The 24873-nt window shown below is 57.0% G+C and overlaps 3 protein-coding genes across 4 annotated transcripts; 2 read left to right on the forward strand and 1 right to left on the reverse strand.

Annotated features, from left to right (window-relative positions):
* Positions 1–683: 683 nt before the first annotated feature.
* Positions 684–12962, forward strand: SMARCD2 (SWI/SNF related BAF chromatin remodeling complex subunit D2; the record flags this gene model as incomplete). Its single annotated transcript, XM_079547256.1, has 13 exons — positions 684–851; positions 7472–7656; positions 9088–9130; positions 9620–9742; positions 9857–9976; positions 10168–10263; positions 10966–11067; positions 11332–11493; positions 11774–11871; positions 12147–12282; positions 12434–12556; positions 12655–12756; positions 12909–12962. The coding sequence occupies 13 exons, from the start codon at positions 684–686 to the stop codon at positions 12960–12962; spliced, it is 1512 nt and encodes a 503-aa protein (XP_079403382.1).
* Positions 12963–14200: 1238 nt separating this feature from the next.
* Positions 14201–17647, reverse strand: PSMC5 (proteasome 26S subunit, ATPase 5; the record flags this gene model as incomplete). Of its 2 annotated transcripts, XM_079547041.1 has the most annotated exons (12): positions 14201–14268; positions 14533–14619; positions 14714–14824; positions 14971–15069; positions 15190–15380; positions 15536–15662; positions 15743–15973; positions 16107–16163; positions 16457–16554; positions 16708–16777; positions 17279–17350; positions 17609–17647. In XM_079547041.1, 12 exons carry the CDS (start codon positions 17645–17647, stop codon positions 14215–14217), a joined length of 1236 nt encoding a protein of 411 aa, XP_079403167.1. In that variant the 3' UTR covers positions 14201–14214. The 2 variants fall into 2 exon arrangements, with proteins under 2 accessions (XP_079403167.1, XP_079403168.1); XM_079547042.1 differs by lacking the exon at positions 17609–17647 and having other exon boundaries at positions 15190–15343; positions 15526–15662.
* Positions 17648–18332: 685 nt separating this feature from the next.
* FTSJ3 (FtsJ RNA 2'-O-methyltransferase 3) lies at positions 18333–24441 on the forward strand (the record flags this gene model as incomplete). Its single annotated transcript, XM_079547138.1, has 21 exons — positions 18333–18399; positions 18474–18579; positions 18742–18788; positions 18875–18954; positions 19169–19268; positions 19406–19600; positions 19688–19803; positions 20616–20720; positions 20884–20984; positions 21064–21144; positions 21234–21383; positions 21679–21814; positions 21922–22127; positions 22220–22340; positions 22434–22527; positions 22771–22918; positions 22999–23075; positions 23227–23329; positions 23665–23848; positions 23932–24026; positions 24255–24441. 21 exons carry the CDS (start codon positions 18333–18335, stop codon positions 24439–24441), a joined length of 2499 nt encoding a protein of 832 aa, XP_079403264.1.
* Between the last annotated feature and the right edge of the window lie 432 nt (positions 24442–24873).

Genomic DNA, 24873 nt, shown 5'->3' on the forward strand with positions numbered 1-24873 from the left:
GGCCCACCCACACCGCCTGCTGAGGGCGGGGCCACGTCGATGGGCGGAGTTTGTGTTAAAGGGGCGGAGTCACAGAGATGGGCAGGGCCAGAGAGGGGGCGTGGCTAGGTTTGGGGCGGAGCCACACAGAGGGGCGGGGCCACAGAGAGATACGGCGCTTCGCTATGGGGCAGGACCACACAGAGGGGCGGGGCTATGTCGAGGCGGAGTCACAGAGAGGGTGGGGCTACATTAGGGGGCGGGGTCATATACAGGAGGGCTATGTTAGGGGGCGGAGCCACATGAAAAGGCGGGAGTATGTTAGGGGGCGGGGCCACACTGAGGGCGGGGCTACATTTGGGAGTGTGGCCACGTAGAGGGGCGGGACTACATTTGGGGGAGGAGACACACAGGGAAGGTGCTACGTTAAGGGGCGGGACCAGGTGGAGGGGCGGGGCCAGGGTAAGGGGCGGGGCTTCGCTCTGGGGCGGGTTTTCGTTGAAGGAGGCGTGGCCTCGGGAAAGGAGGGGCGGGGTCTGGACGAGGCGTGGCCTGAAGGTGGGGGCGTGGCCTGGAAGAGGAGGCGTGGCTTCTCATGCCGCGCTCTGCCTCTGCTCCGTGCGCCGCCGCTTCCGAGTAAACAGCGCGGGCGGGGGCTGCCCCCCCCCCCCACCCCCTTCCCCACCCCCAGGCCCGGCCCAGCCATGGCCGCCCGCGGCGCGTTCCCGCTCAGCCCTCTGCCTCCTTCCGCCGCCGCCGCTCCTCCGCCTCCGGGACCCGGACCCGGTATGATGAGAGGCCCCAGTCCGTCTCCGGCTTCCGCGGCCGCCCCGGGATACCGCCCGATGGGACCTTCGGGAGCGCAGTACCAGGTGAGGGGGGGCGGGGGGGCGGCTGTGTGCTCTTTGGGAGGTTACTCAGAACTCTCCGATGGAGCCGTGGGGGGTTCAGGAGCCTTTTGGGCCCGGAGGAAGCGGCGGTGCTTCCGGAGCGTGGGGCCCGCGGGGGGGGGCAGCAGAGCTCCGTCGTGGGGCGGCGGTTCCCCTCCTTCCCTCACCCCCCCCGAATAAAAAAGTTGTTAACGAAACGCTCCGCCCTATGGCCGTTGCTGGGGGTCCTGCTTCAACCTGGGCACTGCCGGGTCCAGGAGAGCCGTGGGTGCAGCACAGCCGTCCCTGTGCGGCTCTGGAGGTGGAGGGGTGCAGGTGGACGTTAGGGGAAGGAACGGGGGTGGGGGGAGGCGATGTGACCCGCTGCACAGCCGTGGACTCTGCTCTTTCCGCTGCCTTTTCTGTTGGTTCGGCCCCACGTGTTGTGGGGTTATTTAGGCACGGGGATGTGTTCAGGTGGAGGTGGAGGAGCCCCGTTCTGCGGCGCGTTCTGAGTTCGAATTGAAGTAATCCATCCCGCTGGGGGAATTTCCAAGTCCGGAGCTTTGCTGTACAAAAGGAGGAAACAAGCCATGAAGCTGCAAAGCCTGCAAGTGAAAGCTGAGATGGCTCAGCGAGGCCGATCCGGCCCTTCATTGGCTGTAATGTGACTCAGAGCCGTATGGAAGCTTCTCCCCAACCTTCCCTGTTGCAAAACCCAGCGGGCATCTTTCTGCCGTGGGTAAACAGGGGCGCATATGTTTGCTTTCCGTGCTGGCCAAAATGCTGCACTCGTGGCAGGTGTTGGGAGCGTATGGATGGGGTAGGGTGAGACCGGGAGCATATGGCAGCGTGCTGCAGTGTTTGGGAACTGCACGTTGTGTGGGGCTGCGTGTCTGGCTGGCAGCTTGCTGGCCATGCAGCAGGAGGGGAGGGGGGTCTGATCATGGAATCGTGTCATGGAATCATAGAATGGCCTGGGTTGAAAAGGACCACGACGATCATCTGGTTCCAACCCTCTGCTATGTGCAGGGTCGCCAACCAGCGGACCAGGCTGCCCAGAGCCACATCCAGCCTGGCCTTGAATGCCTCCAAGGATGATCCATAGGGGCTGATCCGTACGGTCTGCCCTTTGTTTTGCAATTTGCAGGCTGTGCAAAGCAGCTCCTCCCCACCAAGTGGTCAGCGCTGCGGTGCCTGCAGGACTTCTCAGGGGGTATCGAGTGAGTCAGGCTCCTTCTGCTGCATTATGTTCACCAGAGAACACAACAGCCCTCATCTATGCCAGTGGGTGCTTAGGGGCTCTTTAATCAGTGGATTATTAAACGTATGCTAATCCTTTGACATCCCTGCTTGTCTGGCTATTCACCAGCATCTCAAGCAGGGAACTGGGAAGGACAACTCCCTCTGGCACTGGGACTGATATTTCCAGAGCAGAAAGGAGAGGATTTTTCAGGAGTGTCCTGGGCTCCATCAGCAGAGGGGTGGCCAGCAGGGACAGGGAGGTGATCGTCCCCCTCTGCTCTGCTCTTGTGAGGCCCCACCTGCAGCACTGTGTCCAGGTCTGGAGCCCTCGGTACAGGGAGCTGTTGGAGAGGGTGCAGAGGAGCCACAAAGATGATCAGGGGACTGGAGCACCTCCATACAAAGACAGGCTGAGGGAGCTGGGCTTGTTCAGCTTGAAGAAGAGAAGGCTGGGGGTGACCTCATTGCAGCCTGTGGTACCTAAAGGGAGCCTGCAAACAGGAGGGGAATCAACTCTGTGAAAGGGGAGATAACAGCAGGACAAGGGGAAATGGTTGAAGTTGAGGGAGGGAAGATTTAGGCTGGATATCAGGGGGAAGTTCTTTACAGAGAGAGTGGTGAGGTGCTGGAACAGCTGCCCAGAGAGGCTGTGATGCCCTGTCCATCCCTGGAGGTGTTCAAGGCTGGGTTGGATGGGGCCCTGGGCAGCTTAAATGAGGAGGTTGGTGGCCCTGCATGTGACAGGGGGTTGGAGCTTCGTGATCCTTGAGGTCCCTTCCAACCCTGGCCACTCTGTGATCTGTGAGTGTGCTCAGGCAATGACGATCAGCTGCTTGGTGCCGTGTCCATCCCCATCCCAAGGATCAGGTCAGCATAAACTCAGCAGGAGTTTCTTCTGTTTGTTGTGGTGCAGTTTTCGGGCTTGGGAGATTCTCGCCGAGTTATCAGGTTGATGCTGTGGTAGGGAATGGGCTCTGTGACACAGCGGAGGAGGGACTGTGCAAAATGGTGCCCTGGCCTTGAAGTTACCCTGTGCTGTCGCTTTGCTGGCGCAGATCAGTGGCAAAAAGCAGAGTTAGTGAAGTGCCATGTTAAAAGCATTTCATTGGCACTTGCTGACAAGCAGGAATCCCATTTCCGTGGGACGGAAGGGCTGTTGCAATCCAAACAACTGCTAACGAAGTGATTTCGGAGGAAGCGTGGCTGTGCATGGCCCAGGCAGGACTTTGGGCTTTCTGCCCCTGAAAAGATCTGCTGGATCCCATTAGGAGAGGAGAGCAGGGTGTTTGTTCCATGCTTGGCTTGGGGACAGCAGCAGGGCTGGAACTGCAGCACACAGCAGGGATTGCAATGCTGTGTGACCCACCCTTCCCAGGGGGAACCGTTTCCAAGGCAGGTTTCATCAGAGGCTGAGCATCCAGCAAATGACACAAAGCAGAGCAATGCTCTCCTCTCAGGGCTGGAGGGAAGCAGGCAGCATCAGAGCTCAGGACGCCCTTTGTTTCTCCTGCAGGCTCATGGAGGTTCTGCTCGGTGAGGGCATCTCCAAAGCTTGCTGCTGGAGGCCTTTGCTGTGTCTTCCTCCACGGGATCCTGTGGGGACCCTCAGCGCCGTTCCCTGCACATCTGAGCAGTGTTTTCCACCAGGCTCTGCCCTTCCCCTGGGTTCCTCCACGTTGTATTGCTCAGGCTGCCACGTTTTCAAGTGGGAACCCAACACCTTTCTTCCTTGTTCCTGCTTGCGTTAACACCTGTATTTAGGGCATAAATCCTCTGAGCTCTCCTTTTCTCTGCCTCCTGCAGCCTCCGTTCCTCAGCTTGCTCTTTGTTTTCAACCTCCTTCTCCCCCCATCCCGTGCTCTTCATGGACATCAGCACGAGGTGAAAGTCCCAGGCTGTAACTCGTGCATCCCTTCTGTTCTCTCGCCAAGTCCCTGCGGCGTGGAAGCTGCTGAGAAAACTTCACTAATGTGGCCTTTGCCCCGAGCATCGCGGTGCCGTGGGTCCTGGCGTGAGCGCTGCAGCCTGCACAGCTTGGAGCCCCTGACCTGGAACATCTGCAGCTGCAAAGCCACACGTGGGCAAGTTTGCCTGGACCCGGATATCTCAGCTGGTGCTTGACGTGACGCCAGCACGTGTCCTCAGTCTGCTCGGTTTCGCTGCCTGTTGCTTTGCTGTTCACTCTTTAATTTACTGCTTCCTCACCGACTGTTTTTAGCTGAGGCTCCTACTGCTGAAGTACTGAAATGCGGCCCATCTGAGCCTCACAGCAGCCTGCCTGCATCCAAGATCTTGCAGCAAGTGATGACATCTCACCAGCAGCAGCACCCTCCTGCTAATGATCACTTTGTTTTTCCTTCCCCCCCCCCCCCCATGATGGGGTTTGCTCACAAGGATTTGAGACCTGAGACCCCCTGCAGTGTTTTGGGCTGTGCTGCAGGGGTCTCAGTTCATCCCAAGCAGTGCTGAGCTGCCTGTGAGAGCAGCCCAGTGCAGAGCTGGGATCCTGGTTGGGCAGGGTTTGCTTTTGCCCACATCACAATGGGAAGTGCTGTGGGATGCACGAGGAGCTGGCGGGAAAAGCTGCCCCTCTGGCATCTCCTGGGTGAGGACACACGTGGGCTTTCATTCCCCAAATGTCAGTGTGTGCAAAGAGCAAGCTGAGTGAAATGAGGCGTGCATCAGGACAGCCCGATGCAGTGGGGGGTTTTATGAGCCCTCCTCAAGGCTCTGCTTGGGGAATCAGCAGGGAGCTGCCGATGCTCAGTGCATTGCAGCCCTTCTTGCGTGCTGGTGGCCCTGGGGAGCACGCACCCTGCTCACGGTCCTGGCAGAGGCACAGTGGGAGGGATGAGCACAGTGCAGGAGGTTCTTTTGTTCGTGCAGCGCCTGGGAAGGGCTTCCCTGTCACCGGTGGGCTCTGGAGAAGAGCCGTCCTCTGGCGAGAAGATGGAGAGAGGCTCATTTCTGAGTCCCTGCTTTTCTCCCAACGCGCTCTGTGCCCTTCTTGCAGATCTGTCCTTCAATGTTATTGCTCTCCCTCCTTTTTTTTTTTTTTTTTTTTTCCTTCCCTTTCTGCTACCAGCATCTGCTTTCTGGCCTGCCCTTCCTCAAGAAGAGCCCTTTGGCACGCAGCGAGGCTCCCGTCATGTGGCTGAGCATCCATCAAGAAGCCTTCCAGCCCCCGCTTGCTCCGACTGAAGCTGACTCTAAACAGAGCTCCCCAAATGCGAGAGGCCTGTGCACTGACCTGGGATGAACCACTGCTCTGCAGCCAGCCCGATTCGTTCTTCCAGCTTTGGCAGGGAGCAGAAACAAGCTGTTTTTTGTCCCATTTCCAAATGGCTCTACTCATTCTCTGCGGGGAGGGCTGGATGCCATCCAGCTCGTTCCTTGGAGCGGAGCTTGCGAGATTTTGCCCTTTGTCCGCCCTGCTGGCAGTGGGAGGAGGAGGAGGAGGAGGAGGAGGCCGTGGGGCAGAGAGGGGAGGATGAAGAGGCATCTGGAAGGGGTAGGACCACAGTGCTGCCCCATATGAAGGGGAGAGGATGGAGCCTCCGAGCGTATCTGTTAGCCAGGAAGGATGTAAGGAAGGTCACCATTTCAGTTGCTCTAATAAAATTTCCTGAATTTAAGCCCTCTTTGCATCCTGCTCATTTGCAGGGCTTCTGAAGGGTGCTGGAGGCTTCACCCTGCTGGGCTGTAATGCTGCTTAATGGCTTAGCTAGAGATTTACAGCTGTGCTGTTTGCGTGTCCGGAGCTTGCAGCCTTCAGGCGAGGGGGCTGTTGGCCATGCAGTCCTGCTGGGGGCCACAGCAAAGGCTGCTTTGCTTTGCTGAGACACTTTTCCATCTGCTTATTGCAAATCTTGAAGGTAAACTGAGAAAGAAATGCTTGTGGAGGATTCCTCCTTCCCTTTTTTCCTAGGGAAGGAAAAGAAAAAAAAACAAAAGGGCTGCAAAGTGACTGTTCTGAGGGTTTCCATGTTTCTTTTTTGCTAATTAGAAATGTCACAGCCTTTTTTCCTGCCAGTTTGTTCTCCATTAGGCCTTGCAGGCAGATCAGCACAGTTCCTGGAGCCTCCTGGAGCCATGCTGTAGCCATGCACAGCCCCAGGCAGTGCCTTGCAGCGAGCAGAACCCTGCAGACAGAGCCTGTGCAGTCCTGTTTGCAGGGAGGCATTGCCAAAACGTGGCTGATCAAAGGGAGCAAAACATCTGGGGGCTGTTAGCAAAAGCTTTTGCCTCATAGCACAGGCAGGTTGGCCAGCAGCTTCAAAGGCAAGCCAAGCAAAGGTGAAAGCAAGCAGATGGTTGTGCAATGGGCTTCGTGTGTGCGTGTTTTATGAATTCCTCCTGCAGTCCCCATCCTGCCACCTCCAGGGCTGCTCCTTTTTGCCTTTCCAGCTGTGGAATGCTCCTCTGTACTGAGGCTGATGTATTTTGGGGATTTCCTGCTGGGTTTGGCACTCTGTAGAGATGCCCATGGCTGTGGGCTCTGGGGCAAGAGCTGTTCATGTTGTCCAGCAGCCTCAGCTCTTCTGTTGTTTGCATTTACAGGCTTTTGGGTTATTCCAGCAAGGAGGTGAGTGGGTTTTGGCTCCAAGCACCCGCTGTGGCTCTGAGCCTGCCTCTAAAAGCTGCCGAAGCCAAGCAGGCTGGTGGTGGTGATCCTGTGTGGGATTTGCACTGGAATTAATGCCTACATGCAGATAAGCTTGTCAGCCTGCAGCATTGCCTGCGGCTGAGCTCTCCTTGCTGGACTCCTGGCCCCTTTGGGATAACGAGTTGGCTTTGCTAGCTCCTCTGCACCAAAGCTCTGTCTCTGTCCACAGGATGCGGGTCAGAAGGCAGGAGGGAAGCTGCAGGAGTTGTCTTGGCATGTCAGGGAGGCTTTGGAGGAGAAGAAATGCTGTTCTGCTGGCTTGGTGGCTTTCCCGGCCTCACCAGCTCCTTGGCAGGGGGGAGCTGGAGGATCAGAGAATCCAAGAGTGCAGGCAAAGCATGCTGGAGCACGTTGGGATGAGAGGCAGTGGGGTGCTGGGAGCTTTTGTTGAGCACCCAGGGGCTGTGCGTGGTGCAGAGGCTGTGCGTGGTGCAGACCCAGCGTCAGCTGGCGGTGCTGGTGCTGGCCAAACTGCTCTGCTGCAGGAGATGCAGAGGAACCAAGAGAACTGCCCCAGGCTGGGATTCATGCAAAAGTGGTTAAGCATCCCGCTGGGGGGTTGTAAATGCCCTGTGTAGGTGCCTGGAGGGGAGAAGGATGCAGCCAGAGCTGGTGTGCTACATCCACCAGGAATGAAGGCCACCCTCCTGATGTCCTTCCTCTGGTTGGGGGCCCATGTTTAACACCCCCTCTTCTCTCTTTTCCCCACCAGCGCCCCGGGATGCCGCCAGGCAGCCGCATGCCCATGGCAGGGCTGCAGGTGGGACCTCCAGGAGCACCTCCATATGGAGCAGCATCCCCTCTGCGACCCGGCCTGCCACAGTCCATGATGGACCCCTTCAGGAAGCGCCTGCTGGCTCCCCAGTCACAGCCACCCATGGCCACCCAGAGGAGAGGGTAAGGGGGGACACAGGAGCACCCTCAGCCAGTCTGGAGCGGAGGGGTTCACTCTCTGAATCTGGCTGCTGCCCTTCTGGTTGCATTTCTCCACCAAAACCTACAGCATGGCCCAGTTGTTGGCACCTTTGCTTGTGGGCAAGCAGCCAGATCTCAGTGCTGGGGTGGTGGGTGAGGCTGGGACACTTGGCTTACAGCTTCCCCATGCTCTGATCTCCCCAATGGTAACCAAAAAGCTGTGTTTTAGCTTAAGCACAAGCTTGTCAAAGCTTTTCCCCCTTCTTGGGGGCTTTGTGCTGACCTGGGCAGGCACAGAGGCAGGTGGACACTCAATTCCCAGCCCTGGCAGGAGGCAGGCAGAGCTGCAGAGAGCCTCTGGCAGGTTGCAGGGATCCTCCCCAGATCTGTGATCTCAGCATGGCTGTTTACTTGGGATGGTCTCCGTGAGCTGCACGGTTTTGCCAGCAGCTCCTCGCTTGTTTATGATGCTGCTGATCCCTTTGCCCTGTTCCTGTTTCCACGAGGGTTTCTAGATTACTGGAGGCTGTTCCTCAAGGTCCCTCAGTCCTAATGGATGTTCTGGTCCCATTCCCTGCCCTTGCTGCACAGCAGGGCTGATGGTTTTGTGATCCCTTTGCAGGGCTGTGCATCCATTCTGTGCTCCAGAGCAAGCTGGGGATTAAGGACACAAGGCTGAGACGTCCTCGCCCACTGAACAGGGACGTCAGCAGCTGGATAAAGCTGTGGCTGTGTGGGATCAGCTGTGCTGGGGAGCTCGGGGCTGTGCACAGAGCTCTGCTGAGCTTCCCTGCTCCTGACTGGAAGGGAGGGGGAGGAGGGTCAGGACCAGTCCTTAAGTGGCCAAATCCTGGGATGCCTCAGGATGGCAGCAGTAGTGCCATGTTTGCTGCCCTGCTGCTTTAGGTGCTGCCCCAAAACTGGGGCAGAGTAAGAGAGCATTTCCCCACGTGTTTCACTCTGTTCCTGGGAGCTGCACAACAAACTGGACCCAGGGACTGGGTTTCTTTCCCTTTGGTAGGCTCTAGAGCTCTCAGACCTTCCCCTCTGGAGTTGGCTTAGCTTCCCCCCCCCACGGTTACAATTTCTTATCCACTTGTTTCAAAGGCTTCTGCAATTAGATGCTTTTACAGCCTTTCTTCATTCCCTTCCTGCAATTCTGAAATGCCTGTCCTGTAGCTGATGGCGACGTTTCCCCTTGGATCACACTGTTTGCTGCAGTAGGATCCTGGGACCTGGCTTGGACTGATCCATCCCCATGGCACCACAGCACTCCCCAGAGCCATGCATGGCCTGGATGGGGCCAAAAGATCCACCACGCTGTGTCCCCCAAGACAGGCAGGCAACAAGATCTACAGCGTTCTGTGATTGCTGCAGGATCATTTCTTTGACTTTTCTTTGTGCTTCTTGCAGGGTTAAAAGGAGGAAGATGGCTGACAAAGTCCTGCCACAGAGGGTGAGTTTCACTTTGGTGCATGTGAGGAGTTGACGATGGAATGATGAAGTCCCCAATCTCATTGAACCTCATGCTGCCTGATGGATGTTTCTGCTTCATCCCAGGATGGAACATTTCAGTCTTGTGGGTTAGAGAGAGGGATGTGCACAGTTTAAGCAAGCAGGGCTTTGGGCAAACAAGGAGCAGCAGTGGCCTGGGGTGTAGACCCCTGGTCATTCTCAAGCTTCTCTCTTGGGGTTCCTCTTGACAATGCAAGGTTATGATCCCTGCCTGTGACGTGAAGCAGGATGCTAAGTACAGTGAGTAGCTCCAATCAGTGCAGCTCTGTGATGTGGGGAGTGTTTTGAAATGTGGAACGGTGCTGCAGTGCCAGACTTGTCGCTTGGTTACTCCCTGGGATGTCAGCCTGGCACTGGTAAAGATGCTGGGGTCGGAGTGGGATGCAGCACCAGCTCAGCACGTGAGGGACTGACTGTTTCCATTTGACAGATCCGGGAACTTGTCCCAGAGTCCCAGGCCTACATGGACCTCCTCGCCTTTGAGCGCAAGCTGGACCAAACCATCGCTCGGAAGAGGATGGAGATTCAGGAGGCCATCAAGAAACCACTGACGGTGTGTGGCCGGCCAGGAGGGCAAGCAGCTGGGCAGGGTGGAGGGAGGAGATGGGTGCTGCCAGCCATCCTCTCGCTCCAAGCATCCCCCCCTCTTTGTTTGCCCATTCCACAGCAAAAGCGAAAGCTGAGGATTTACATCTCCAACACTTTCACCCCGGCCAAAGAAGAAGGAGAGGGTGGTGAGCGTGTGGCCTCTTGGGAGCTACGTGTGGAGGGCAAACTGCTGGAGGACGTAAGGATCTGGGCAGGGATAAACATGGCAGTGGGAGGAGGGCTGTGCTGCTTTTCCAGTGCTCTGTGCTGAGAGTTTGGATGGGATGGATGCAGTCTTTCTCTCTCTGGGTGCTGGAGGCGGTGTTTTGGGCTGGGGCCCTCAATGGTGTTGGCAGCGTCAGGCCAAGCCTTGCACGCAATGTTTTGCAGCCAAGCAAGCAGAAGAGGAAGTTCTCCTCCTTTTTCAAGAGCCTCGTCATCGAGCTGGACAAAGAGTTGTACGGGCCAGACAACCATCTGGTGGAGGTGAGATGTGCCTGGCTGCACCCCAGGAAGGGTGAGAAGAGCTGTTCAGTGCAATGGGAAGTGACCCTGCTGCTCACCCTGCAGGTGCTCAGATGCCCAGCCCAGCACCAGCAAGGCTTGCTGCGTGCTTCAGGGTGGAGAGGGAACTGTATTCAGCAAAGCAGTGCTGAGCTATCCCAAGAACCACACTGCTGTACTTTCTAGGCTGCAGTTTGCAGCTCAGCAGTGCTGGCTGGCAGCCCGGTGAGGCCAGTCTGGCCCCTCTCACCTGGATGGCTCCCAGAAGCAGGCTGCTTGCCCCAGGGTTGGTTCTTAACTCCCTCGTGTCCATGGCTGCAGCTGGGAGGTGTCAGGGTGCAGCACAGGCACGGCTCTGATGGATGGCTTGGGCAGCCCCAGGCTCCTTCAGATCTGTGAATCTGTACTTCTGGCAAACACTGATTCCTGTGGTGGTACCCCCCTGTTGGAGGTAAATTCCCACTAAGTGGAATGGTTTGTGAGAGCAGCTGTGGCATCAAGCCCCTCTGGTGGGTGAAGCAGGTCTGAGATCCCACAGTGACTCTGGGAGCTGTTTGAGCAATTGGAATCAAGTGCTCAAACCAAATCCACTGCTCTCCTAGTCCACCTAAACTGCCTACAGCTGGGCTGGAGCTCATCAGCGTTGATGAGACCAAGTTAAACAGCCCCTTTACTCTCTCCTAGTGGCACCGTCTGCCCACGACCCAGGAGACTGATGGCTTCCAAGTGAAGCGTCCTGGAGATGTCAATGTGAAGTGCACCCTGCTGCTGATGCTGGATCACCAGGTAGGGTGTTACCAGTGCCACGCTGTCCTTCAGCACAGCTCAGCTGAAACTGAGTTTCTAGGCTGAAACAAGCCCAGGCTGGGGTGGGATCTTGCACGAGGGGGGCTGTTGGGTTATGTGCTATGGTGCAGAACAGGCACAGAGAGCAGTGGAGAGCTCTAGGCATGGCCCTCAGCCTGCAGCAGCACGAGGGCTGTGTAGGATGCTGTGCACACTGAGGGGCCGCGTTCCAAATCCGCCCTTAATCCCGCAATGTCCCTGCAGCCACCACAGTACAAACTGGACCCTCGCCTGGCTCGCCTGCTGGGGGTGCACACCCAGACCCGTGCCAGCATCATGCAGGCGCTCTGGCTTTACATCAAGCACAACAAGCTGCAGGACAGTCACGAGAAGGAATACATCAACTGCAACCGCTACTTCCGCCAGGTCAGTCCACCCCTCTCCTTCTCTGGGGTGCCCTTGCCCTCTTGTAATCGTGTGGGTCTCTGATGAGAGGAAAGCACCATTTCCATCCTTCAAAGCCAAGAAGAGCGTTTTTTCCTGGCTTGGAGTGGTCACTGTCCTTCTCTTCATGCTCTGTTGTGCATCCATCAGCTTGGCGTGCTCAAAATGGGGCTAAGCGAAACCTTGCTCCTGCCTTAACCCTTTCTGGTGGGTGGGAGGAGCCCCTGACATCGGCAGCTAACGCTCTGCTCTACCCCTGCAGATCTTCAACTGTGTCCGTATGCGCTTCTCTGAGATCCCCATGAAGCTGGCAGGGCTCCTGCAGCACCCAGATCCTATCATCATCAACCACACCATCAGGTAGGGGTTGGAGGAGTTGCTGGGCAAAACCACCGGGGGTGGGGATGGACTGCCTGGAGCAATGGGTTCCTCTCTGCTGAGGACGCAGGGCCCCAGGTGCTGCAAGGTGTCCAGATCAAACCAGCAGTGAGCACAGGTCACTGGGAGGGGAAGAATCAGCCCGACAAGTCTGGGAGCTCCCTGGGGCAGTCGTTTGGATACCAGTATTGCTTTTGGGGGTGGTTGATTTGTTTTTGAGGCTGAAGAGGTTCCCTTAACACCCTGCCTCCTCCCAGTGTGGACCCCAATGACCAGAAGAAGACTGCCTGCTATGACATTGACGTGGAGGTGGATGACCCCCTGAAAGCTCAGATGAGCAACTTCCTGGCTTCCACCACCAACCAGCAGGAGATCGCCTCACTGGATGCCAAGGTGTGGGGATCCCCCCCCCACCTCCAGAGCTCCCCAGTATCTGAGCTGGGGGAGCTTGGTGCCAGCTGTGTCTCATTTCGGGGGCTTGGCACGAACTCCAGTTCCCACACGGTCACTCACAAGTGTCTCTCACCTTCTGTCATCTCTGCAGATCCATGAGACCATCGAATCCATCAACCAGCTGAAGACACAGCGTGACTTCATGCTGAGCTTCAGCAACAACCCTCAGGATTTCATCCAGGAGTGGATCAAATCGCAGAGGAGGGACCTCAAGGTAAAATGGGAGGGCAGGGCAGGGCAAGGGGCAGGGAAGCTGAGCAGGAGCCAGCCCTAGGCCTCACCCTCTTCACCCTTATGCTTTGCTTTGCTCAGATCATAACAGATGTGATCGGGAACCCTGAGGAGGAGCGGCGAGCTGAGTTCTACCAACAGCCCTGGGCGCAGGAGGCTGTGGGCAGACACATCTTTGCCAAGGTGGGTTCTGTGCTGTGCTGGCGGGGTGCTCCTCTGGGCTGAGATGGCAGCAGGGAGGCTGAAAGCAGGGACTGCTTGTAGAGAAGGAGCTGGTTCTCTGAGAGGGACAGGGCCTGCGCCAAGCCCTGCCTGACCCCCCTCGCCTCCTCCAGGTCCAGCAGCGTCGGCAGGAACTGGAACAAGTGCTTGGGATCCGCCTCACTTAAGAGGCCAGCAGGGCTCAGGAGCTCCTCCTCCTCTCCCTGCTGCCTGAGCCTGACGGTACTTCTTACTGGAATCAAATACAGCACTTGCACAAACCCTACGTGCCTGGAGGGATTTGGAGCCGCTCCCCTGGGCTCCCCTCAGCCAGGAAGCTCTCGCCACAGGCAGAGCAGCAGAGGGTCCCCCGATTCTCCCTGCCCTCAGCCCTGCTGCATTAACATGTCCTTGCTTTTGCATTGTGCCGTTTGCCTCCGCCTGTAGCAACGAATGCAGCCCTCTGCGAGCACGCTCTGTCCGTCCCCTTCTTGCCCTGCCTCTGGCCAAAGCCCTCCTGGCATTGCTGACTGCCCTGCCAGCCCTCCCCACCACCGTGAGGGCAGGCCCAGCCCTGCCCCTTTTCAACCAAAGTTTGTCATTCCAAATGCCAGCCCCTGCTGCTGGTGGCCGATGGTGTTTTTTTTTTGCACTATTTTTGTGAACAGGTTTTATAGAAAAAAAAGAAAAAAAAAAAAAAAAAAAGAAAAAAAAGAAGAAAGAAAAAAAGCATTTTGTACAGTGGGTTTGTATTTGATTAATATATTCAGTTCCTCTGACTGCACTCATCACCTCAAACTATGCAGTGATTCATGGTGTTCTCAGCGGGCTCGTTCTGCCCAATCTGTTCTTTTTGTATGTAACTGAGTTTTTTAGCCTTGAGTTCTTGACAATCAGTTGATTACTCCACCCCCTGCTGTTGCTTTACACACCTAGTGACTTGTCCTGTGCTTGATACGAGGTATGGGGGGGCAGCTCTGTCCCCAGGAGCCTGCGGGCAGCAGGGCCCCCCCCTTAGGGCTCTGAGAACTGGAGATGCTTGGGGCAAGGGGCTGGAGCGTGGGGCCACTGCACTGGGGCCGAGGGGACAGTGCACCACCCACCAGACCCCGCTGAAGTGCCTTACCCTGCTGGCCCCATGCCCACATTTTCCTTGTAGGGCAGCCTGGCTTCCTCTGGGGGGCGGTCACAGGTTGGGGGGGGGGGGAGGGTGGGGAGGGGGGTGTTTACATATTCCCAGGGTGTTTGGCTCAGGGGTGCCTGCTCTGCCTCTTGCGTAACCGTTTTGTCTATTTTGGATTATTTTCTAATAAAACCAGTTAAGCAGCAGCTGTGTGTGGTGGGATTCCTTCCAGTGCTGCAGCCCCTGTACCCAAATCAATGCACAGACGTGGGCACAGCAGCACTTTATTAGAGACAAAACAGCCCCCCAGCTCACCCTTACTTCCACAGCTTCTTGATAGACATGTTCTTCTCACTGTCCTTCTGCATCACCTGGATATAAGCAAGGGACAGTTGGTGCCCAGCACACAGCTCCCATTTCCCCTCAAGTAACTCCACAAACTGCCCTTAAAAGCAACCTCCAGCCCTGCACGAGGAAGGTTCTAGAGCCTTCATCCTCCCCCGAGGAAAGGCAGCCTCCTGCACCGAGCAACCCTTCAGCTCTTGTTCAGCCCCAAGTCCTCCCAAATGCTGTCCAGGAGTTTCTGCCTCCCAGAGCTGAGAGGGAGCAGCCAGCAGCTGCTCTGCAGCACTTACCTTGGCAACAGCCATTTCAAAGTCCTCCTGTGTGACGTGCACCCGCCTCTCCCTCAGTGCGTACATGCCAGCTTCTGTGCACACCCCCTGTAAAGAACATGGGCCCACATTGCCCCAGAGCTCCCAAGTGAGGACAGAGAGCACAGTGGAGCCTCCAAGGCTGCTGCAGGACCCAGCTCACCTTCACTTCTGCACCCGATGCCCCTGGCATCAGCTCTGCGATCTTCCTCAGGTTGATGCCACGTGTCAGGTTCATTTTCCGAGAGTGGATTTTGAGGATATCCAGGCGGGCCTGGGGGTGGGGGGGACAACAGCAGTGAGACAAGGGAGGAAGCCCCAGGAATTGTACCCAGATAGGGGACAATGAGGTCCCCTGAGGGAGAGGATCAGCAGGGGACTAACAGAGACCCCAGGCCCACTGTGGGGCCACCCACCGACCTCCTCATTGGGAGGGGGGAACTCAATCTTTCTGTCGATGCGGCCGGGGCGCAGCAGAGCTGAGTCCAGGATGTCGATCCGGTTCGTGGCCATGATCACCTGCAGCAGGAGAGCAGCCACTGTCACCACCATGGTCACCCTGCTGCCAGCACGGGGCCAGCAGGGCACTGTCCCATCCCCAGGCAGCTCAGGGCTCAACCAGGCTCAGTACCCCCCTACCTTGATGTTCTTGGTGGCCTCAAAACCATCGAGCTGGTTGAGGAGCTCCAGCATCGTGCGCTGCACCTCGCTGTCCCCACCAGAGCCACCCTCCAGGCGGGAGGAGCCAATGGAGTCGATCTCATCCATGAAGATGATGGAAGGAGCGTGTTCCCTGGCCATCACAAACAGCTCCCGCACCATGCGGGCACCTGCAGGGAGCAGAGAGCTGAGTCTCACACTGTGCACCCTCAGCCTGCCCAGCACCCCACACAGAACACTCTCATCCCCTGTGGGCCACCCAGCACCATGAGAGCCCTACAGGTCACCCTGGCGCAAGCAGCAGCTTTGTGTCACACTGCTTTACCTTCACCGATGAATTTCTGCACCAGCTCGGAGCCCGACACGCGGATGAAGGTGCAGTCAGTGTGGTGGGCCACAGCTCTGGCCAGCAAGGTCTTCCCAGTGCCAGGGGGTCCGTAGAGCAGCACGCCCTGAAAGCACCAGGGGGTGAGAGCTCAGCACCACCGCTGGGTAAGCAGCCAACACCCAGGGAACTCCAGATAGGATTTACCTTGGGCTGAGCGATCCCCAGAGCCTCAAAGAGCTCCGGGTGCTTGACTGGCAGCTCAATCACTTCCTTGATCTCCTTTATCTGTTTGTCCAACCCTCCGATCATCTCGTAAGTGGAATCCGGGACCTTCTCCACCATCATCAGAGACACCAGAGGGTCCACTTTGTTGGGCAGGATCTTGTGCAGCGTGTAGCTGTCGTTGCGCAGAGCCACGCGGCAGTTTGGGGTCACCTGCGCTGAGAGGAGAGGGAAGAGCTCAGTGATGGGCCACTGCACGACCCTTCCAAGTAGCCCCACACCAGAGAAGGGGACAATCAATTTGGAGAGAGCCACGATGCCCCTGCCACGGCTCTTAGACACTCACATCATTAATGTCAATGTTCTTGTCAACATCCACCACGAATTTGCCTTCTGGATGCACCTGGAACACAGCAGTTAACACCACTAAACTTATTTTTCCCTTACAGAATCCTGGCTGCATGTCCCACCCACCACACCACAAAGGGGCCCGAAAGCTCAGCCAGCACCACACACCTCCCAGCCTTCCTACCCTCAGAAGAAAGACCTCTCACTTCACATGTTGCTAATCACTACACCCTCTGCAGAGCTTGTGCTCTTGTGGGGACAAAGGCACAGTTCTATTCGTCACCAGGTTCTATTCCTCGCCAGCCAGCTGCTAAGAGGAGTCAGCCCCGGGGCAGCTCAGCTCCGTACCTTCACAAGCACTTTCTTCTTGTCCATGGCTCTCACCACCTCACCCACATAGGAGCCCTGCTCCTGCAGCAGCTGCAGCTCCTCCCGCAACAGCCGCACTGCAGAGAGAAGGGAACATCAGCAGACAAACGGGGAGACCCAAAGCCCCCACTGAGTGGGCAGCAGCCGCAGCCAGGCTGGGAGCCTCTTGTCCCACAGCAGGGCTGGCCACAGAGCCTCAGGTAAGGATCCTGAGAGGAACTAAGCTTTACCTTTAGCGTTCAACTCATTCCTCTGCGCTTGCAAGCGCCGCAGATTCTGGCTCTTCTCATTCACTATGAGCTGTGTAAGGAAAGGAGCTTTGCTGCTTTCTCAGCATCCTGCACAGCATTCAAACCAACACAACACACACAACGATAAGCAGGCTCCAGCACGAGAAATTAGGACAGTTATTGTCCTGGGACAAGCAGGACAGGAACACAGCCCTTCACAGCACAACTTGCTCAGCCAAGCCTCACTGCCAATTCTCACAACACACTGGTTGTGGGGAGACCTCAATGCAGGCTTTCAGTACAAGGAAGGATCTTACAAGGAGGAGGACTGACTTTATAGTGTCTAATAATGACACGACAAAGAGAAACAGCCTTAAACTAAAAGAAGGGGAGCTCGGCCAGATGTTAGGAAGAAATTCTTTTCTCAAAGGGCGGTGAGATCCTGGGCAGCAGGTGGTCCATCCATAGAAGTGCCCAAGGCCAGAATCAGGTGGGAGCACACAGCCCATGGCAGAGGGCTGAAACCGGATGACGTTTAAGATCCTTACAACACAACCGTGCCCCGGCTCACCTGCAGCTCCTCGATCTTGGATAGGTAGTACTGCCGCAGCCCCGTGCCGCCCTTCCCATCGTCCATCTCCATCTGCAGGAGAGCACGCTCAGTAAAGTCGGCCCAGCCCCGTCCCACGGCCGCTCTCCTCCACGCTCTCCCTCCCGCCCGCTCAGTCCCGTGTCCCCACATCCCCTCCTGCAGCCGCCCCCACCGCCCGCCGGGTCCCGCCGAGTCACGGCGCCCAGCAGGCCGCGATCGGGCCCGATCTCCTCAGAACTTCGCGGCCGGACTCAGGCACACCGGAGCCGTGCACCCGCAGCCCGCGAGCACCACCCGGCCCGGCCGTACCTGCTCGGGGCCGTCCACCGCCATCTTCTCCGCCGGCATCGAACCCTGGCGCCGCTACTGCCGGCACCAAAGATGGCCACCACTCCACTTCCGCTCCCCGCCCCTCGCGCGCAGGACGTCACTTCCTGTACGTGAGTGGGAAGACAGCGCATGCGTACTGTGAAGGCTACCAGATTGCGCATGCGTAGTCTGCTCCTTCGACGCAAAACCTCAGGATGCGCATGCGTAGTACAGAGCAGCTCTGCCGGAGTGCGCGTGCGGAACAGTAGTTCTTCCGCCTCCGCCATATTGGTAAGGTCAATACTTGTTTCTTCATTTCATGAAGCGTGGAACGGACGAAAGCAGAACCCAAGCAGCTCCTGAGGAACGCACTCGGCCATTCTGCCCCGCTCCCAGGACTGTGTAAATCCCGCGGCGGTTGTTAGACAATGCAGGGCTCCCTTCCTAAAATGGCGGTGAGAGCTGAGCGGAAGCGGAAGTGGAGCGGGCGGCGCGGGGCACGACGGGACGGCGGTGTGCGCACGAGGAGCTGGCGGAGCTGGGATCGGGTTTGTTGTGTGGTCAGCGGGGAGGTGGAAAGGGGCAGGGAGGCTGCGGGGCGCTGGGGGCTGCGCGGGGTAGCGGGGTTGTCCCGTGATGCCGGGAGAGGATCCTGGGCGGCGTTCACTCCTCTGCTTCCTTAGGTGGGTGCCAGTAAGGGAGAGCAGGTCCCAGCTCTGCAGCCATGGGCAAGAAAAGCAAAGTGGGGAAGAGCCGGCGGGACAAATTCTACCACCTGGCCAAGGAGACGGGTGAGCACGGCTTCCTACGGACCCGGCAGGGCAGCGCCTCGGCAGCCCCTGACTCCCCCGCCTCCCCCCCGCAGGGTTCCGCTCCCGCTCCGCCTTCAAGCTGCTGCAGCTCAATAGGAAGTTCCAGTTCCTGCAGAAGGCACGAGCGCTGCTGGACCTGTGTGCGGCCCCCGGCGGGTGGTGAGTGCCTTTGGGACTCGTGCTGCCCTGGGACCTCGTTGCAAAGCAGCCCCATTGCTTTCTGTCGTGGCTGCTCTGTGTCAGAGGCTGTGGCAGCACCGACTGGGATTGAGGGCTCTTCTCAGATCTCACAGTGCCTTTGGTCCTCTCTGTTCCTTGCAGGCTGCAGGTGGCTTCCAAATTCATGCCAGTCTCTAGCTTGGTCATTGGTGAGTGAGGTGGTGGGTTGGGAGACACCCGTGACGGGCTGGAACATAGTGTTGATGTGTGTTTTCACTCCTCTTCTTTACATCAGGAGTGGATCTGGTTCCTATCAAGCCCATTCCCAATGTAGTGACTCTGCAGGAGGATATCACCACAGAGAAATGCCGCCAGGTGAGGAGCGGTGTCCCCTGCCCTTGGTGTCACTGCAGCTCTGTAAGGGATGGGGGTATCGCTCTGTATGAGTGGGACTCACTGGGGAGTGAAACCAGCGCCAGGGCTGAGCAGATCACTGGGTAGGGAGGTATGGACGTGAGTGGGGCAGTTGCTTGCTGGGTCATGCGGAACAAGAGAGGTCAGTAGAACTAACAGGAGTTCTGTCCCTCAGGCTCTGCGCAAGGAGCTGCAGACGTGGAAGGTGGACGTGGTGCTGAATGATGGAGCGCCCAACGTGGGGGCCAGCTGGGTGCACGATGCCTATTCCCAAGGTGGGGGTCACCCAGAGCTGACACGTGGCTTGGTGCAATTTTGGAGAAGCTGGCACGTCAGCGTTGCACTGTGAGACATGGAGCAGGCTGGTGGGGGCAGCAACAACTCTGCTGACTGCTCTTGTCCACCGCTGCAGCCAACCTGACCCTCATGGCTCTGAAACTGGCCTGTGAGTTCCTCTGCAAAGGCGGATGGTTTATCACCAAGGTTTTTCGTTCCCGGGACTACCAGCCTCTTCTCTGGATCTTCCAGCAGTTCTTCCACAAGGTTCAGGCTACCAAGCCACAAGCCTCGCGTAATGAGTCTGCTGAGATCTTCGTGGTGTGCCAGGGTGAGCGGCCGTAGGGACTTCTTGTCGCTTTGAGCACTGAATTGAGGCTTGGGGAAACCCACTGGCCTTTGATTTCTATCACTCCAGGTTATCAGGCTCCAGATAAAATTGACAGCAAGTTCTTTGACCCAAAATATGCCTTCAAGGAGGTGGAGGTTCACGCTAAGTCTGTTAGCGAGCTTGTCAGCAAGAAAAAGCCAAAGGTATGAGGAGAGTGCTCTGCTGGGGTGGGCTGAGTGTTACTCATCAGGGATCTGTCCCATGCTAAGAACCAAGCATGAGAGAGCCTCTGGCTCTATTCCTTTTTCTTTATTTTGCTCATCCTGGCAAACATTCTGATGTTTATGGGACAGATGGACGAGGAAGCTTGGTTTTAGCAGCTGAGTGTGGAAAGCAGAGGTGAATGGTTAAGCAGGTGTGCTGGCAGGTGAAAAGCTGCAGGAGCGTGGTAGCAGGGTGCTGGGCAGGCAACCGGTTTGTTTCACTGTGCACTGTGGCCAAACAAGTAAAAGGAGGTAGGACTTGGGGCCAAAGAGAGTGTAATAAGAAAAGATATGCAGAAAAATGAAAGGTCTGGGGTGTAAGGTGCATGGAATAGCCAGTATTAGGGAGGTTTATGCATTTAGAAGGTGGTGCAGCGCTGGAGAAATGACAGACAAGTTGTGAGGCTGAGAATGGATCAGTCAAACTCTCTCTTGCAACAGCTGGCCACTCGGTTTGTGAGTCTGTGAGGTGTTTTTAGGACACAGAACACTGAAAACTCTGCCAAGCAGCCTCAGCTGGCCGTGGAGCTTCACAAACCCTCACTGTTATCACCTCTATGTCAGGTGAGGCTGTAGGTGGCATCCTAGAGCTGGCCCCGTACTCAGCAGGCAGGTAGGGGCTGTTCTTGTTCCTGGGTTGCGTAGGCATGTTTATGTAGGCTGCTGCAACAACGTGTGATTAGATAGAATTGTTAACATCTGGGAGATGGCTGAAGCTGTCTTGTACCTTAAACGATGCCTTCCTCCTGTAGGCTGAAGGCTATGCAGATGGTGACACCACTCTCTACCACCGCTTCACCCTGATGGACTTCCTCAAGGCTCCCAACCCTGTGGACTTCCTCTCCAAGGCCAACGAGGTGAGTGCCTGTGAGACAGACTTTGGTGGCCCCAGAAACAGATCTGCACGAGCACAGAGCCATGAGAAGGGCGTCCTGCAGGGGTCCTGGTCCTATTCCTGCAGAAAGGAGGCAGGGCAAAAGCAGGGACTCAGAAGTCACAGTCTCATCACTCTTCATCCAGATCACGCTGGGGGATGGAGAGCTGGAGAATCACAGTTCCACCACAGAGGAGCTGCGTCAGTGCTGCAAGGACATCCGTGTGCTGGGGCGTAAGGAGCTCAGGTACTGGGGGAACTGGGAAAGGGGCAAGGCATCACGCTGGGCCTAGAGGCGTGATTCTAACAGGTTTTTCCTTGCATAGAGCCTTGCTGAACTGGAGGACAAAACTGAGGCGATTCTTGACCAAAAAGCTGAAAGAGCAGGCGAAGGAGCTGGATATCAAGTAAGAGCAGCACAGCTGCCCCATGGCACCAGTGTGGTAGGAAGGGGCTGCCACCAGGAAAGGTTCTGTGACCTCCTTCCTTTTGGCAGCCTGAGCTCTGGCGAAGAGGAGGAAGGCCGGGAGGAGGAGGAGGAGACATCACCAAAAGCTGCAGCTGATGAGGTGGCGAAAGAGGAAGAGGAGGAGGTAGAGCTGGCATTAGCGGAGATGAAGGCTAAGGAGCTGGCAGAGCTGAAAAGGTAAAAGCAGCTCAGCCAAGGAGAAACGGGGATCGTTGTGCTAAAGTTGCATGAGGGGTCTGGGCAGTGGTGTCAGGGTCTGCCTCTCTGTTCGTAGGGAATTGGGTCTGGGGTTCTTGGGGTCCTCTGCTTCTCCAAGCTGATGTGGGCTCTCTTTGCCCCAAAACTGGGACCCCCTCACGGTGGAGTGATTCCTGCTGTGCCCTTCATCCTCAGAGAGATAAGGCTCGAGTGTGGCAGTGGATGAGCTGCTGGGAGTGCAGCCTCATTCCTCTGCCTTTTTTTTTTTTTCCAGGAAAAAGAAGAAAATCCTGAAGGAGCAGCGGAAGCAGCGCGAGCGTGTGGAGCTGAAGATGGACCTCCCTGGCGTCTCCATTGCTGACGATGGCGATACCAGCATGTTCTCCCTCCAGACCATCCAGAGGACCCAGGTGTGTGACAGGAGCAGCCCAGGCTCCCGGAGCCACAGTGGTGGGACAGATGTGGGCACGTGGCAGGCAGGCTTAAACTCTTGACTCTGCTGTCCCCTGTATTGCAGCTGCTGAACGAGGTGGCCCGGGGAGACATGGCGTCAGCAGATGCCCTGCTGGAGATGAGACCTGGGGATGATGACATCTGTGTCTCAGATGCAGATGATGAGGATGACGTGTCCCTGGCCAGTGATTTGGACCCAGAGGAGCTGGTTGAGATAGAGGCCCGTCAGCGCCGGCTGGAGCGCGAGAGACGAGAGCAGGGTGTGAAGAGGTGAGAGCTGGGCTGGGATGTCCTGGGGCAGGAGCTCCCTTAAAAGCAAATGCAGAGACTGGCCTTTGGCACTGGTCCTGCTGCTGTCACAGGGAGAAGCCTAAGGTGGAAGAGGAGGAGGACGAGGAGGAGGAAGAGGAGAATCCTCTGCTGGTGCCTCTGGAGGAGAAATCAGTGCTGCAGGAGCGGCAGACCAGCCTGTGGTTTGGGAAGGTGAGTTCCAGCGTGTCAGAAATGAAATGCTACAGCAGCCTCAGCCCCAACAGTTCCCCCTGTGCCCCCTGACCCACTGCTCCCTGTCCCCAGGATGCTTTTGCTGACATTGAGGATGATGCAGATGAGGACCTGGAGCTGGGGCAATCACAAATGTTGGCTGAAAGACAGCGTGAGTCCCAGACAGGTTAGTGGGGGCTGCATTGCTGCGGGGACACAGAAGGACAGCCTCATACCCCTTTCTGGGGCACTGGGTCAAACTGCAATGTCAACACTGCTCTGAGCAGGCAGAGACGTTCAGAAGTTGCTTTCCTGTCTATATTATTGCACAGTTAATGAATCAGCACTACAGCAGCATTAATGAGCTGCATCTCTATAGGATAGGCTTGCAGTGGGGCATGCCTCTCATCCTCTGGTTCCTTTTTCCCAGGCAAAACAAAGAAGAAGGGACAGAAGAAGAAGGTTCCCCAGGAGGATGCTGTAGCTGAGCCCCAGGCTGCAGCAGACACAGGAGCTGACACTGCTGAAGCAGAGGCTGAGCAGAGCAGTGATGACAGCAGCAGCAGCGATGAGGAAGGGTGAGGTGCAGACTGAATATTGTGCTGTCGTGGAGAGCAGGGAGGTGAGGACACTGACTGCTCTCTTCTCCTCCTTGCAGCCCTCCAGCACCAGTGGGGAGAAAGCGGGGCCTGGTTGAGCCCTGTGGCTTCGAGGTGGTGCCCATTGAGGACCCAGGTGAGTGGAGAGTGCTGTGTATTCCAGGTGATGTCATGTGGGTCTCTTTTCGGTGAAGGAGGGTCCGACCCTTCACTGGGGTGGGAGGGCTGCTTGTTGCTCTCTGGATTTGGGGCTGTTTGCCAAGCTTTAATCTCTCTGTGTGCTGCAGTGAAGAAAGCACGTGTCCTGGATGCAGAGGGCCTTGCACTTGGCTCCATCATTGCCACGTCCAAAAAGGCCAAACGGGACTTCATTGATGATTCTTTTAACAGGTACGTGCAGCTGTGGGTGTTGGAGGGGAAACAGAATTCATTCTCCTCCTTAGAGTAGATTTAATCTACGTATTAGGAAGAAATGCTTGACTGTGAGGGTAGTGGGATGCTGGAACAGGTTACCCAGCAAGGTTGTGGATGCCCCCTCCCTGTAAGCATTCAAGGCAGGATGGGGCTGTGAGCAACCCGGTCTGGAGGCAAGTGTCCCTGCCCATAGCAGGGGGTTGGAAGTAGGTGATCTTAAGGGCCCCTTCCAACCCAAACCATTCTATGGTAGGTGTATCAAGGGACCTGGCTGCGACCCCACAGTTCACCTGGTTTCCCCTTTCTTGCAGGTATTCCTTCAATGAGGAGGAAGGAGAGCTGCCAGAGTGGTTCACCGAGGAGGAGAAGCAGCACCGGCGCAAGCAGATCCCCCTGGACAGACAGACAGTGGAGGAATATCGGCAGCGCTGGCGCCAAATCAACGCCCGCCCCATCAAGAAGGTGGCAGAGGCCAAAGCTCGGAAGAAGCGACGGGTGAGTGGCGCTGTGCTGCTGCCTTGGGTGCTTGGTCCCCAACTCTGCTCCCCGTTGTCTCTGACCCTTTGCTGTCCCCGCAGATGCTGAAGAAAATGGAGCAGATGAAGAAGAAAGCGGAGGCCGTGGTGAGCACGGTGGATATCTCAGAAAGGGAGAAGGTGGCCCAGCTGCGGCGGTGAGTGGTGAAGCTGGGACCCAGATCGTTTGTGGTCACAAAAGCCCATCCTGCAGGGCATGTTGAACCAGCTGGGTTGGGTATGGGGTGGGCTGAGGGGTGGGAGAGCCCCATCTTGGGGCACAGCGGGGGATGGGACCTGATACTGGTCTGGAGATGTGTGCCAAAGCCGCTTCCTGCAGCAGTCCCTCTCTGAGGATCTGTCCCATCTTTCCCTTCCTCCTGCAGCATCTACAAGAAGGCTGGGCTGGGCAAGGAGAAGCGGCAGGTCACCTACCTGGTGGCTAAGAAGGGTGTAGGACCCCGTGTGCGCCGCCCCCCCGGAGTCAAGGGGCAGTTCAAGGTCGTCGACAGCCGCCTGAAGAAGGATGTGAGGGCTCAGAAACGCAAAGAGCAGAAGAAACGCCGCAAGTGACGTGGGAGCAGCTCCAATGGGGGACCTGGTTTGGGGCACCGGGCAGAGCTGGCTCCTGCCCTCCCAACTCCACCTCTCAACTCGACCTGCTGCTTCCCCAGTGCGGGAAAAGGGCTGGGACTGAGCCCCACCGGTGCCTTCATGTGACATCACCTCCTGTCCTGCTGTGGGGCACCGAGAGTTGATTTGACCTCAGCCCTGTAGGGTTGATCTCATGCCTGTGCTGGCCTGTGGGGCTGCACCTCCAGGTTTGTCACTTGCTGGTTCTGTTGGGATGCTGCTCGGACTGTTGCACTGCAGAGATGGCATGGGCATCCTTTCAGCCTTTGCTGTCCCCGTGCTGGTGACAAAATGGCCATGACTAAAGTCGTGGAGCTGTGGGTGCTGGGCAGTGTTTGGCCTTCACAGAACTCTTCATTTATGACAGAAATA

This window comes from Tetrao urogallus, assembly GCF_951394365.1.
Source record: "Tetrao urogallus genome assembly, chromosome: 26".
Lineage (NCBI taxonomy): Eukaryota > Metazoa > Chordata > Aves > Galliformes > Phasianidae > Tetrao > Tetrao urogallus.